General features: G+C 39.6%; 1 protein-coding gene across 6 annotated transcripts in view; it reads left to right on the forward strand.

The window, feature by feature from the left end:
* The window catches only part of LOC105494035 (ring finger and SPRY domain containing 1), a 53,078-nt gene that overhangs the window by 5,608 nt on the left and 34,287 nt on the right, over positions 1–13,183 (forward strand). For 3 of the 6 annotated variants that reach the window (XM_011762118.3, XM_011762117.3, XM_011762119.3), the window contains exons 2-3: positions 2,457–2,611; positions 9,679–10,183. In XM_011762118.3, the coding sequence (XP_011760420.1) occupies positions 9,834–10,183 (350 nt within the window). In that variant the 5' untranslated portion in view covers positions 2,457–2,611; positions 9,679–9,833. The remainder of the gene's footprint in view (positions 1–2,456; positions 2,612–9,678; positions 10,184–13,183) is intronic. The other 3 variants (XM_011762122.2, XM_011762120.3, XM_011762121.2) reach the window with 1 other exon arrangement.

Genomic DNA, 13,183 nt, shown 5'->3' on the forward strand with positions numbered 1-13,183 from the left:
GGCTAACACGGTGAAACCCCGTCTCTACTAAAAATACAAAAAACTAGCCGGGCGAGGTGGTGGGCGCCTGTAGTCCCAGCTACTCGGGAGGCTGAGGCAGGAGAATGGCGTAAACCCGGGGGGCGGAGCTTGCAGTGAGCTGAGATCTGGCCACTGCACTCCAGCCTGGGCGACAGAGCGAGACTCCGTCTCAAAAAAAAAAAAAAAAAAAAAAAAAGACTTCGGGCAGGGATTATTTACTTCCTTTTTTTTGCTATTATTTGCTTCCAGAAATTCCTTACTCTATCTTAGGCCTGAATTTTATTTTTTAATAAATTCTTTGAATGCTGAAGGGATTTGTCTTTTTCTCCTTTGTACCGTTTTAGGTCAGAACTAAATTCTGTAATTCTTTCTGACCGCAGATGCACTCCTAGGTTAAAAAAGCTCTCAACATTTGAGATGAAGGTTTTTCCAGATACTTTTTTTTTTTTTTAAGATCTCTGTCTCCTAGGCTGAAGTGCAGTGGTGCAATCATGGTTTACTGCAGCCTTGACCTTCCCAGCTCAGGCGATCTTCCCACCGCCCTTCCCAGTAGCTGGACTACGGGGTCCAATCCGCCATGCTGGCTAATTTGTGTATTTTTTGTAGAAACAGGGTTTCGCTATGTTGCCCAGGCTGGTCTCAAATTCCTGAGCTCAAGCTGTTTGCCTGCCTTGGCCTCCCAGAGTGTTGGGATTACAGGTGTGAGCCTCTAAGCCCTGCCCAGATACTCTTTCAACCAGAAAAAATATCTACTTTCAACGGCATGCTTTCTTAAAGATCTTCAGTGCATAAGGGAAGTGTCAGAATCATCCAGTGCTTTTCCCAAACTTCTTGACGGTTACAATTCAGGGGATAATGGTACCCTGTGTGACTTAAACCTCCAGATAAATAGCTTTGGACATCTGGGAGACATGTAAAAACACCTTATCAAGGCAACCTTTCTTTTTGGGGGAAAAGTAAAATTCCAACCAAATATTTCACAATCTACCCCCTTCTTACCTTCCCCAACAAAATACCAGAGGCTTTAGAGTCTAAAGACAGAAACACTCTTGTTGAAACATCTTTAGGTAGTTTCTGTTTCAGCTGGCAAGTGTAATCTTCTTGCATTACCAAATCAGTATTGTTGACTTCAGAGTTTTCCCCATGTAAACACAATCTTCAGTAAGAAGATTGTGGTCTTTGGGGTGTTCTGCAGGGTGTTGTTGTTGTTGTTGTTGTTGTTTGAGACAGAGTCTTGCTCTGTCACTCAGGCTTGAGGGCAGTGGGATGATCTCGGCTTGCTGCAACCTCCACCTTCTGGGTTCAAGTGATGTTCCCACCTCTGCCTCCCGAGTAGCTGGAATTACAGGCGCACACCACTGTGCCTAGCTAATTTTTGTATTTTTTAAAGCAAATATGTTTCTAGATAACGTTCTCTATCTTGATAGGGTTTGAGTCACAGGTGTATGCATTTGATAAAACTCAGCACATCACTGTGCTTAAGATTTGCACATTTCTGCCAGTGTGGTGGCTCACACCTGTAATTCCAGCACTTTGGGAGGCCGAGGCAGACAGATTACCTGAGGTCAGGAGTTTGAGACCAGCCTGGGCCACCTGGTGAAACCCCATCTCTACTGAAAATACAAAAAAGCCGGGTGTGGTGGCATGTGCCTATAATCTCAGCCACTCGGGAGGCTGAGGCAGGAGAATTGCTGGAACCCGGGAGACAGAGGTTGTGGTAAACCAGATCACACCACTGCACTCCAGCCAGGACAACAGAATGAGACTCCGTCTCAAAAAAAAGAAAAAAAAAGATTTGCACTTTTCAGTGTGTGTAAGTTTGATTCCTAAAAACTTGAAGTTTATTGAAGTCTAATTAGTGATGTGCATGCTGAATTATTTAAGAGAAAGTATACTGATGCCTATAGTTTACTTTGAAATATGTAAAGAAAAAACAACTATGGATTGATGGTTATAGAGATGGATAGTGATAAAGCAAGTTTAGTAAAATGTTAGTAGTAGAAGCTAGGTGGTGGGTATATAGTTCACATTTTACAGTGAACTCTAATTCAATTTTCTGTATGGAAAATTTCATAATAAAATATTGGGAGTAGGGGGTAAATGTGATGATAGAAGCTATCGCTTTAACACACTTAGGGAAAAATCCGAAAACATTTTCTAATGAGAGGACATCATTTAAAGAGGTCATCAATTAAAATTTGAGAGGTCATCAATCTAATGAGAGGACATCAATTAAAATTTTCAGGATGTTACACATTTTGCTATTCATGCTATTTGACTTAGCCTTTGCGGGGGAGAGTTGGAAAAAAATGTCGCATCCTCTAACACTATTTTGGAATGACAAGGTGAAGATTATAACAATAGTAATTTAGTGCCCAAAGTCTGGTTTTTCTTCTTTATGATCACTCTTTTAATCAGCTTTTCTTCCTTGGCAGTGTAATTCTGCAGTCCTATTTTCAAAGAAAAGAAAGTGTTCTTTTTCACTGATCTGTACTATGGCTGAATGCAAGCAAATATTTGAAGAGATGAATCATTGATTCCTGGACCATTTGTCAGAGAGGGTTAGACCAGTTGGCCAGATGTCTCCATGGTGAGTTGTTCATGATGGTAGAGGTCTGTGTTTTATAGACAGTGAGTACCAGAACCTTACTGCTTTAACACCAAACTTACCAACACCCTAAGTTTGATTATTTTTCGTCTCAGAGCAGCTTTTAAAAAAATATAAAGTGTTAGGTGCTTCATTTGCCCCCAAGAAAAAAGAAAAAACTTGTAAAATGTAAAAATCTAATAAATAATATAGAAATGGAGGGAATAGTCTTTAGTTTCTTTTTTAAAAAGGCAAGAATCAAAATTAATAATACCACACTTCAGAGAAATAGATTTGCAAAGGAAATATTTGATCATAATGGTGCTTTTGCAGCAAAATTGTTATCAAGAGTGTATTAGGCTGGGCATGGTGGCTCACGCCTGTAATCCCAGCACTTTGGGAAGCCAAGGTGGGCAGATCACCTGAGATCAGGAGTTCAAGACCAGCCTGGTAAACATGGTGAAACCCCATCTCTACTAAATATATAAAAATTAGCCAGGCATGGTGGCAGGCACCTGTAATCCCAGCTATTTGGGCGGCTGAGGCAGGAGAATCGCTTGAACCGGGGAGATGGAGGTTGCAGTGAGCCAAGATCACACCATTGCACTCCAGTCTGGGCAATGAGAGTGGAACTCCGTCTGAAAAAATAAAAATAAAAAAAGAGTATAATGATATTAAAAGTATTGCCATTTAGGTGGTGAGAAGAGTCTTTCTACTAAGCACTGGCGTCCAGTGATAAAAATTATTAAATCAGTTGATGATTGCCACAGATGTGTATTTAAATTCTGTGACTAGCTTTTTTTTGGTCTCAAAGTTGACTTCACCAGCTAATGTTGTCTTTGAAGTTAAGGTAAAGAATATAGGTATTGGCCAGGCACGGTGGTTCACGCCTGTAATCCCAGCACTTTGGGAGACTGAGGCGGGTGGATCACAAGGTCAGGAGTTCAAGACCAGCCTGGCCAACATATTGAAACCCCGTCTTTACTAAAAATACAAAAAAATTAGCTGGGCATGGTGGCACGCGCCTATAGTCCCGGCTACTCAGGAGGCTGAGGCAGGCGAATTGCTTGAACCCAGGAGATGGAGGTTGCAGTGAGCCGAGATCACACCATTGGACTCCATCCTGGTGAAAGAATGAGACTTCATCTCAAAAAAAAAATATATATATATATATGTATATATATATGTATTACAGATGTGTTGTCTTTATATAATCTCTTATTCATTTTCTATTCCATTCAGTCTCTTAACCTTGGATGATATTACCCTTAAGCAGCATATCATTTAGGTTCATTTTGATGCTTCATAGGAAAATATATGGAGCCGTTTTTTTCTTTGTGTTAATATGTACTGTACATGTCACTTATGGATATAACTCTTCTAATGGTTTTTTAGGCTGACCTCTCCAAAGGACTGCATTCAAAGATAGTCTCAGTTCATTTTACTGGACAAGGAAATTAACATTTTTGACTCGAGAAGAATTGCCCTTTAGTATTTCAGGTTGCCCCCTAATTCAGTCAGTGGGTCCTTCCTGCTGTGCCAGGTTCTGTGGTAGGTTCTATACACAGTGATTTCTAAATGTGGCTGCCATCAGAGTCACTTGGGGAGCTTTTAAGAAAACACAAGCTTGAGCCGGCATTCTAGAAATTCTGATTCTGGGTATTTGTAGTGGGACCAGGGATTTGCATTTTAGTAAGTACCCTAAGTGATTCTAATGCCACCTATGAGGTGATTAAGCTACAATCCCTCCCAAGATTCTCTGTCCAAAAATATAGATAAGTATAGGTTATAGGTAAGTAGAAATTAGTTCAGTATGGGGTAGTTCTGTAAAAGTTTTCTTAGTGCTTTTAACTCAAGTTTTACTCCAGAATCCCCCTCCCCCAGGTTGTTTAGTTATTTCTGATTAGATATGTGCTCATTTTATAACATCTTGCATTTTTTGATCCAGTTTAAGTGTTAGACACTGTGCCATGCGTATTACATGCATTATTTTGTTTAATCCCCACAGTGGTACTTTGAGATAAGAACTATTACTGTCTCTGTTTTTTAACATGTGTCAAGAGTCAGGTTAATTAGGATACATGTCAGTAAATATTGCAGGGCTGGGACTTTCACCTAGTCTGACAACAGAGTATACTGTGCTATGGTGGCCTTTCGTATTGTGTGTAAAATCTGTCAGCTGAGTTTTATTGTCTTAAAACAGTGGTCCTTGGAAAGTGGGCCACATAAAGCTTTTTCTGAATGGATAAAACAAAGTTGTGTAAAGTGTAATTGATTAGCTTTCACCCAGTTTTGCCTACAGTCCATCACTTCTCTGTAAAAAAAAAAAAAAAAAAAAAAAAAAATACCGTGAATGACAACCATTTCCAATTGAAAACCTATAGATTTTTAGTGCCAAATAAATCTGAAAGCTCATATACTTGTTCATTTATGTGCCCTGTCTGTGGCTGTAGCCCTCAAGAGTACTCTGTGTAGTCATCTCAAAAAGTATTTAGAGGTAGTAGCTCTTGTTTTGTCCTTGTATGTTTCATAGGCTTGCCTTTATGAAATGCCTTACAGCTTCATCCACCTAGTTAACCTCTTCTTTACACTTGGTTTTCACAGCTGGTCCTTTTTATTTAAAAAAAAAAAAAAAGTCTTTGGCTTTGAAGTATTTAAAGTTTTTTTTAAAGCCTCATTTTCTTCTCTGACAAATTTTATAGTTGACATTTTCTGAGTCATTTAAGGTAAATTGCTCTTTTGGAAGAAACTGACTCAAAACGCACTTTATTTCAATTTGGAAAAAAAAAACTTAATTTTTGTCTTACCTTCATATTTAGTCAGTTTTTGTTTTTTGTTTTTTGTTTTTTTTTTCCAAAGACAGAGTCTGGCTCTGTCACATAGGCTGGAATGCAATGACACCATCAGGGCTCACTGCAGCCTCGACCTCCCCAGCTCAAGTGATCTTCCCACCTCAACCTCCTGAGTATCTGAGACCACAGGTGTGCACTACCACGCCCAGCTAATTTTTTAATTTTTTCTGTAGAAATGGGGTCTTGCTACATTACCCAACCTGCTCTCAATCTCCTGGGCTCAAGCAGCCCTCCCAACTCAGCCTCCCAAAGTGCTGGGATTGTAGGCATGAGCCACCATGCCCAGCCTATCAGATTTAGTCAGATTTTTTAAAATATCTGCATGTATTGGATATCGTCCAATCACCTTAAAATTGTACTAAATGAGCGGGGCACAGTGGCTTATGCCTGTAATCCCAGCATTTTGGGAGGCCAAGGCAGGCGGATCATGAGGTCAGGAGATGGAGACCATCCTGGCTAACACGGTGAAACCCCGTCTCTCCTAAAAATACAAAAATTTAGCCAGGCCTGGTGGCAGGTGCCTGTAGTCCCAGCTACTCGGGAGGCTGAGGCAGGAGAATGGCATGAACCCGGGAGCCGAGATCGCCCCACTGCACTCCAGCCTGGGCGACAGAATGAGACTCTGTCTCAAAAAGAAAAAAACTGTACTAAATGGAAATCTGCGTAGATTATTCTGTATTCAGTGTATAAAAACCTTAGGAAAAAATGATAAAATTAAGAATTTAAGATCCAACAAACCTCTTTTTAACTTCTTTCCTCACAGGCACCCCAAGATGGTTTCTTGTTAATTATTCTAAATACCTTTATGTGTTGGCATTAAGTTGTAACTTTTTAGGATCCACTATTCTTTTTGCTTTTTTTCCCCCCTGAAATTACTGAGCTTCAGCAAGATCCCTGTTCTCTCCCCTTCAGGGCTTTGTTTTCTGGAACTTGACATTCTCAAATCATTGCCAATTATTTTTAGTATGTGATTAGCCTCCCTTCCTCAGGTATGTTTTCCCCAATTTGGATTGAATCTACTGTTTGAATCTTGTTTCCCATCCTACCTTCATACAGATTGTGTGGAAAGGCTGTGGGATATTAGAGAAGCCAGTGGAGTTCCCCTCTGCTGTGGCAATGTTGACACCACAGAGCACAGTCCTAGGACCCTTACCACTGTGAGGAAGGAGTTTGGAGTTAGCACTTCCCCAGGGGATGACGCATTCCGCAGAAGAGGCCCCATGTCTCTAATCCTGGACTACTCCCTTCTGCCATCCCCAAAATGTTAGTTGGGTTAGCCACAAGTTTTTTATAGCATAGTGGTCAAGAAACTATGATAATCCAGAGTATGAATTTATATACAACCTTTAAATGCATGAGGTAGTTATATATATACTGATACAGAAGGTTGTGGTATTAAAAAGAGCAAATCATAGAACAGTATTTATGGCTTCATTCTAGTTAGATTTAAAGAAAAACAGCCAGGCGCGGTGGTTCATGCCTGTAATCCCAGCACTTTGGTAGGCTGAGGCGGGCGGATCACGAGGTCAGGAGTTTGAGACTAGCCTGACCAACGTGGTGAAACCCTGTCTACTAAAAATACAAAATTAGTCAGGCATGGTGGTGTGCACCTGTAATCCCATGTACTCAGGAGGCTGAGGCAGGAAAATCATTTGAACCTGGGAGGGAGAGGTTGAGTGAGCCGAGATCACACCATTGCACTCCAGCCTGGGCGACAGAGTGAGACTCCATCTCAAAAAAGAAAAAAGAAAAGAAAAAGCTAGTTTATAAGTATATAGTAACAGATGTGGGAACAAACATATGAAGCTTTTAAGAGGTTATTTCTGGGAAAGGGATGGGCTAGGTAGAGCAGAAGAGGAACTTTCACATTCCATAGGCCTGTGTAGCATTTAGGTTTTAGAAATGAATGTGTATATTTTTAAGTTTCTAGATAAATATATTTTTAAATAAGATACTTTATGATTTCAAATAAATACTCTAGTGGCACAATCATCTGAGCTACTGCCCAGAGCCACACCTGTCCGAAAACCTTGCATTGTTTACCTCTTTTCACCTGAAATATTCTAACAGCACCTTATCAGTGAAATTTCTGTGAGAGGACCCAGAGCATAGCTTCTTAAATGTTGCTTTTTCATCTTTCTCACAAACCAGCATAATTTATAAGATCTGTAGAAATTCATTCCAGAGACCCTTTAAAGAGTTATTCCTATTTCTGATTTCTGTTTCCTCTATTCTTTTAAGCATTGAAATCTCATAGTTATCTACCCTCTAAAGCGAATCATACTCTGATCCGCACAGTAATGGCAATGTTATTACTTCGACTCTGCTGGTTTAGAACGTGTTCTTTTAAAAAGTTATTTCCAACTGGTCCTTGCGTCATGCTCCTACCTATATACTTCAGTCACATCCTTTTCAGTACAACCTCCAAATTTTGAAGACAGCCCAAGTGGTTTGGGGAAACCAAGAACATCTGTGGTATCACTTGGCCCAGCCATTGCTGTCTTAATAGCGAAAACATCTGTTGCCTCTCATTTCTTTTCTCTCTCCTTTTCTTTCTCCTCTCTTGTTCCATCCCATTCCATTCTTCTCTCTCCCTTCCCTTTGCCTCCTCCCTCTTTATGTATATTTTATTACATATGATTATATATACATATATATGTACATATAAAGACTTTCTGTCTCCATTTATCTCTTTTTCTTCTATGTTTCCCCTGTAGCAGTAATCAAACTGGGAAAATAATAAAAAGAATTTGCCATTAATCTGTCTAAAATAATGGAAGTAGGCTGGGCACAGTGGCTCACACCTGTAATCCCAGCACTTTGGGAGGTCGAGGTGGACAGGTAACCTGAGGTCAGGAGTTTGTGGCCAACATGGTGAAACCCCATCTCTACTAAAAATATAAAAACTTGCCAGGTGTGGTGGCAGCACCTGTAGTCCCAGTTACTCGAGAGGCTGAGGTAGGAGAATTGCTTGAACCCGGGAGGTGGAGGTTGCAGTGAGCTGAGATCAAGCAACTGCACTCCAGCCTGGGTGATAGAACGAGACTCCTCAAAAATGAGTAAATAAATACATAAAATAATGGAAGTAATATTTCTCTCCTAATTCCACTGAATTATAAATTTTGTTTATATTATTCCTGGCCAGTGCTTAGGGTATGAGGAATTAATTGTAACTAGCCAAATATTGTATAGAGACTACATACTAGCATGGTCTATTCCTTATGTGGCCTATTCTCCAGATGTCAGCCTGTTTGTTGTGTTTTTTTTTTTACTTTTTGCTACCAGCCCATGTAAGTCTCCTGTTTCTAAATCTTTACTTCCTTCCAGAATCTAACCAGATTTTATCACCTTCATGAAGAACTGGTTCTTTCATTAGGTTTTTTGATGATAAACATACTGTATGGGATGAGAATGGCCATCCATGAATTCCTGGAGGGCAGGAACTATTCCTTATTCATCTTTATTCTCCTAGTCCAGCATGGTACCTGGCACAAGGTGCTTAGTCAGTATTTTCAGGCAAAGAAATTGGTGGATCTTATTCTGAACTTTGTAACGGACATGTGCAACAAACTGATCTTTGTGAAAATACAACTTTTGTGATATCAATTTGCCTTTCCCAAAACAAAGCCTTGCTTACATAACAGAAACACTTTGTAACAACTTTATGAATTCTGTCAATTCTTGAGTGAGCTTCCAATGGGGAACTCTATCCTTTTATTCTCCTTGATATCAAATGGTGCTATCATATTTGTATCTTAAAACTTGTTAAATTATCCTGTGGGTTTAAAGCAAGGAGACAATTCATTTTTTTAAAGATTTTTCTCTTTTTAACACCTATCTCTTACACAGAAAGACAACTGATTTTTTTATGATAAAAGGAGCCCTTGAAAAAAAAAACACACACATCCTTCTAATGTATTTCTATATACCTAGAAAAAACTATACATGTGGTTTTAAAAAAATCAATGATAACTCCTCTGGTCTATAAGAGTATGGTTTGACAATCAACTTTGTAATAGAATGATAAAAAGAAATTATTGATTGATTGCTAATTCTGTTATCCAAAGCTGTCTCTTGGTATTGGAAACCCATAAAAATAACCAAAGATGATTCTTCATTAGAATCCTCCTAATATCTATAAAATCAGACTAAGAAAGTTTGAGTAATTAAGTGGTCAAGAATATTCTATTCATTTTCCTTTTTCTCATTTTCTTTTAGAACTGCTATTGGATGACCAGAATTCCCTGTAGTTGATAATGTTGGGAATAAGCTCTGCAACTTTCTTTGGCCTTCAGTTGTTAAAAACAAATAGGATGCAAATTCCTCAACTCCAGATTATGAAAACAGTACTTGGAAAACTGAAAACTACCTAAATGATCGTCTTTGGTTGGGCCGTGTTCTTAGCGAGCAGAAGCCTTGGCCAGGGTCTGCTGTTGACTCTCGAAGAGCACATAGCCCACTTCCTAGGAACTAGAGGTGCCACTACTACCATGGGTAATTCCTGTATCTGCCGAGATGACAGTGGACCAGATGACAGTGTCGACACCCAGCAGCAACAGGCCGAGAACAGTGCAGTACCCACTGCTGACACAAGGAGCCAACCACGGGACCCTGTTCGGCCTCCGAGGAGGGGCCGAGGACCACATGAGCCAAGGAGAAAGAAACAAAATGTGGATGGGCTAGTGTTGGACACACTGGCGGTAATACGGACTCTTGTAGATAAGTAAGTATCTGACTCACAGTCACCTCCAGTGGAATGAAAAGTGTTCTGCCAGGAGCCATGACTTTAGGACTCCTTCAGTTCCTTTAGGACATACTCGCCAAGCCTTGTGCTCACAGGGCAAAGGAGAATATTTTAATTCTCCTCTGATGGCAGAGTGAATGAGATTTGATGTTTTTGCTTGCTGTCATCTACTCTGTCTGGAAATGTCTAAATGTTTCTGTAGCAGAAAACACTAATTAAAGCTATGCTCTTTATTAGAGAATAGAATAAATATGGAGTGAGTTTATGTTGCTAGCTACAACAGGAAATGGTTTCATGTAGGCTCACTGTTAATGGTACATGCCTGTCTATTCTACTGACCTCAGATTCAAGATAAGCTGTTTTACCGAGAACATGGCTACAGGCAACTTCTCTTGGCAACATAAGGACCAAGGTCAAGGAGAGTTTTCATTATCGTTTATTTGATCCTTTATTTATCCCTTATTTGACTATCTTTAATCCATTTAGGAAGCTTGTCAGTTGAAACTTCAAGGCACACCTGTACCTGTTTTGTCTTTTCCTCTGCTTTGTCTACCTCTAAATACAAAATCCCAGATTGAATAACAGTGAAATTAAAGGGCATCATTCAAGTGGAAAAAAACATTTAAAGTTGTATAGTTCAGTAGTTAAGAGCACAAAGCTTAGAACCATGATGGGCCTGGCTCAACTGCATGACACTGGGTAAGTTACTTCTTGAAGCCTCAGATTCCTCATCTGTAAATGGGGACATAATACTGTTCCCACAAAGATTATCATGAGATAATGTACATAAGGCATTTAGTGTGGAGCTTTGTACTTAACAGTTGCTCAGTAGTTGGTAGTATTTTTTAAAAAGTTACTTAGGTGTTCTTTTTGCTTCAGGCCCTGCTAGTGAATTTAAGTATATAAACATTTGATAATCACATTTATAGAAACCTAGTTTCGTTTAGTTCCTCAAAAATTAAGCATAAAACAGAGTGTATCTGTGAATACAAATGAATTTTTAGAGCTGTATTAAACTTTTCCATAAAATACTGGAGCATTTGTTAGTCTTCTAGAAGAGTAATTTTTTGGCCAGACACAATGCCTCCTACCTCTAATCCCAACACTTTGAGAGGCTGAGGTAGAAAGATAGCTGGAGGCCAGGAGTTCAAGACCAGCCTGGGCAACATTGGGAGACCCCCATCTCTACAAAAAAATTTAAAAATTATCCAGGTACAGTGGCGCGTGCCTGTGGTCCCAGCTACTCAGGACTCTAAGACCAGAGTACTGCTAGAGTCCAGGAGTTTCCAGCTGCAGTGAGCTATGATCACACCACTGCACTCCAGCCTGGGCAATAGAGCAAGACCCTGCCTCAAAAATTAATTTAAAAATTTTTTTAAATCTCTTTTACCAAATTGTAATAGAAGTTTTCCTTCCCAAATCAGGAAGTAAACCACAAGCAATGTTAATTTAAGCTCATTGGAAAAATGAGTGCAGAATAAACTTGGAGAGAGAGAGTTGTTTTGTTTTGTTTTGTTTTGTTTTTAAAGAGACAGGGTCTTACTTTGTCACCCAGGCTAGGGTACAGTGGCATGATCATGACTCACTGCAGCCTCAGCCTCCCAGACTCAAACAATCATCCCACCTCAGCCTCCTAAGTAGCTTGGACTACAGGTATGTGCTACTGCACCTGGCTAATTTTTTTAAAAGTTTTTGTAGAGCCAGGTCTTGCCGTGTTGCCCAGGCTGGTCTCAGATACCCGGACTCAAGCGATCATCCAACTTCAGCCTCCCAAAGTGCTGGGATTGCAGATGTGGGCCCCCACGCTTGGCCCCTTGCAATGTTTTAAAAGACAGTAATGTAGTTATACAAACCTCTTTGTTTTTAACTTCTTTCAACATTGAAATCTATCTTGCTGTATATAAATCTACAACTGCTTCTGACTATTACAGAGTATTCCCTTGTATGCCTGAAAGTATTATATTTTGTTACATTTTCATCTGGTGGTGGTCATTTAGGTTACTGCCAAATTTTTGTTCCTACAAATAGCACTGGAGTGAACAGCACAAATACGCATCAGTTTTTGGACCTGTGTAAAAATTTATCTAGAAGTGTTGGATATATGCATACTTAATTTTATTGTTGCCAGATCATTCTTCAGAAATGTTTGCATCAGTCAATTATATTGTTTAAACAGGCAGCACCTAGTGAGTACCTGAAATTACCATAGTAATTCCCATATCACGAGGTTATTCTCAGGATTAAATGACTTAAGATGATAGTTTTTTAGGCTTTTTTTTTTTTTTTCCACAGTAAAACAGAGACCCACAATATGTAAACAAATAAGTGGTGAGTTCTTAAGCAGTTAGAATTGTTTAATGGAAAACATTTCATTATTGAAGTTCCCCTGAAGGACTTTTTAAAGATTTCTGGGATCACACCACTGAATTAAGGTGTAGAATGCCACTTTGGATCAATGTCTAGAATGTTAAATAGCTCCTTAAGTTTGGTTTTGTTTTCTTGTAATACCATTTTATGAAGTATAAGCATGTAGTATATCCAGAGGAAAACTTCAAAATGAAGATGTTTATATAGGCCCTTGCTTCCATAAGTCCTCAACCGGGATTATCATCTCTCTTCCTGGCATTTCTCTCAGGTAAGTATGAAGATGATGTTGACCTTCCTGGCTTGTCTCAGTTGGCACTGGGCCTCTGAGTGTAAAGCTGAGAGTAGGCTGTGGTCTCCAGTTTAGTCCTGTGCTTTTACCCCAGGACACATAGTAGTCCTTGTCTGTACCCACCTGCCCATTTTGTCTGTGGGTCATTGTGGACAATGACTGGAAATTAGCACATATAGTATACATTCATCCTTACAGGTCATAGCTCAGGTTGTCTCTTCTATCTCTTTCCTTACATTTGTGTTCATTTCTTCTGTCCCTTTTTACCTCCACACCTCCAGTTTGAATTTTTATTTGGAATTGTCATTTATTTCCTCAGGTTT

Source organism: Macaca nemestrina, chromosome 18 (genome assembly GCF_043159975.1).
Source record: "Macaca nemestrina isolate mMacNem1 chromosome 18, mMacNem.hap1, whole genome shotgun sequence".
Lineage (NCBI taxonomy): Eukaryota > Metazoa > Chordata > Mammalia > Primates > Cercopithecidae > Macaca > Macaca nemestrina.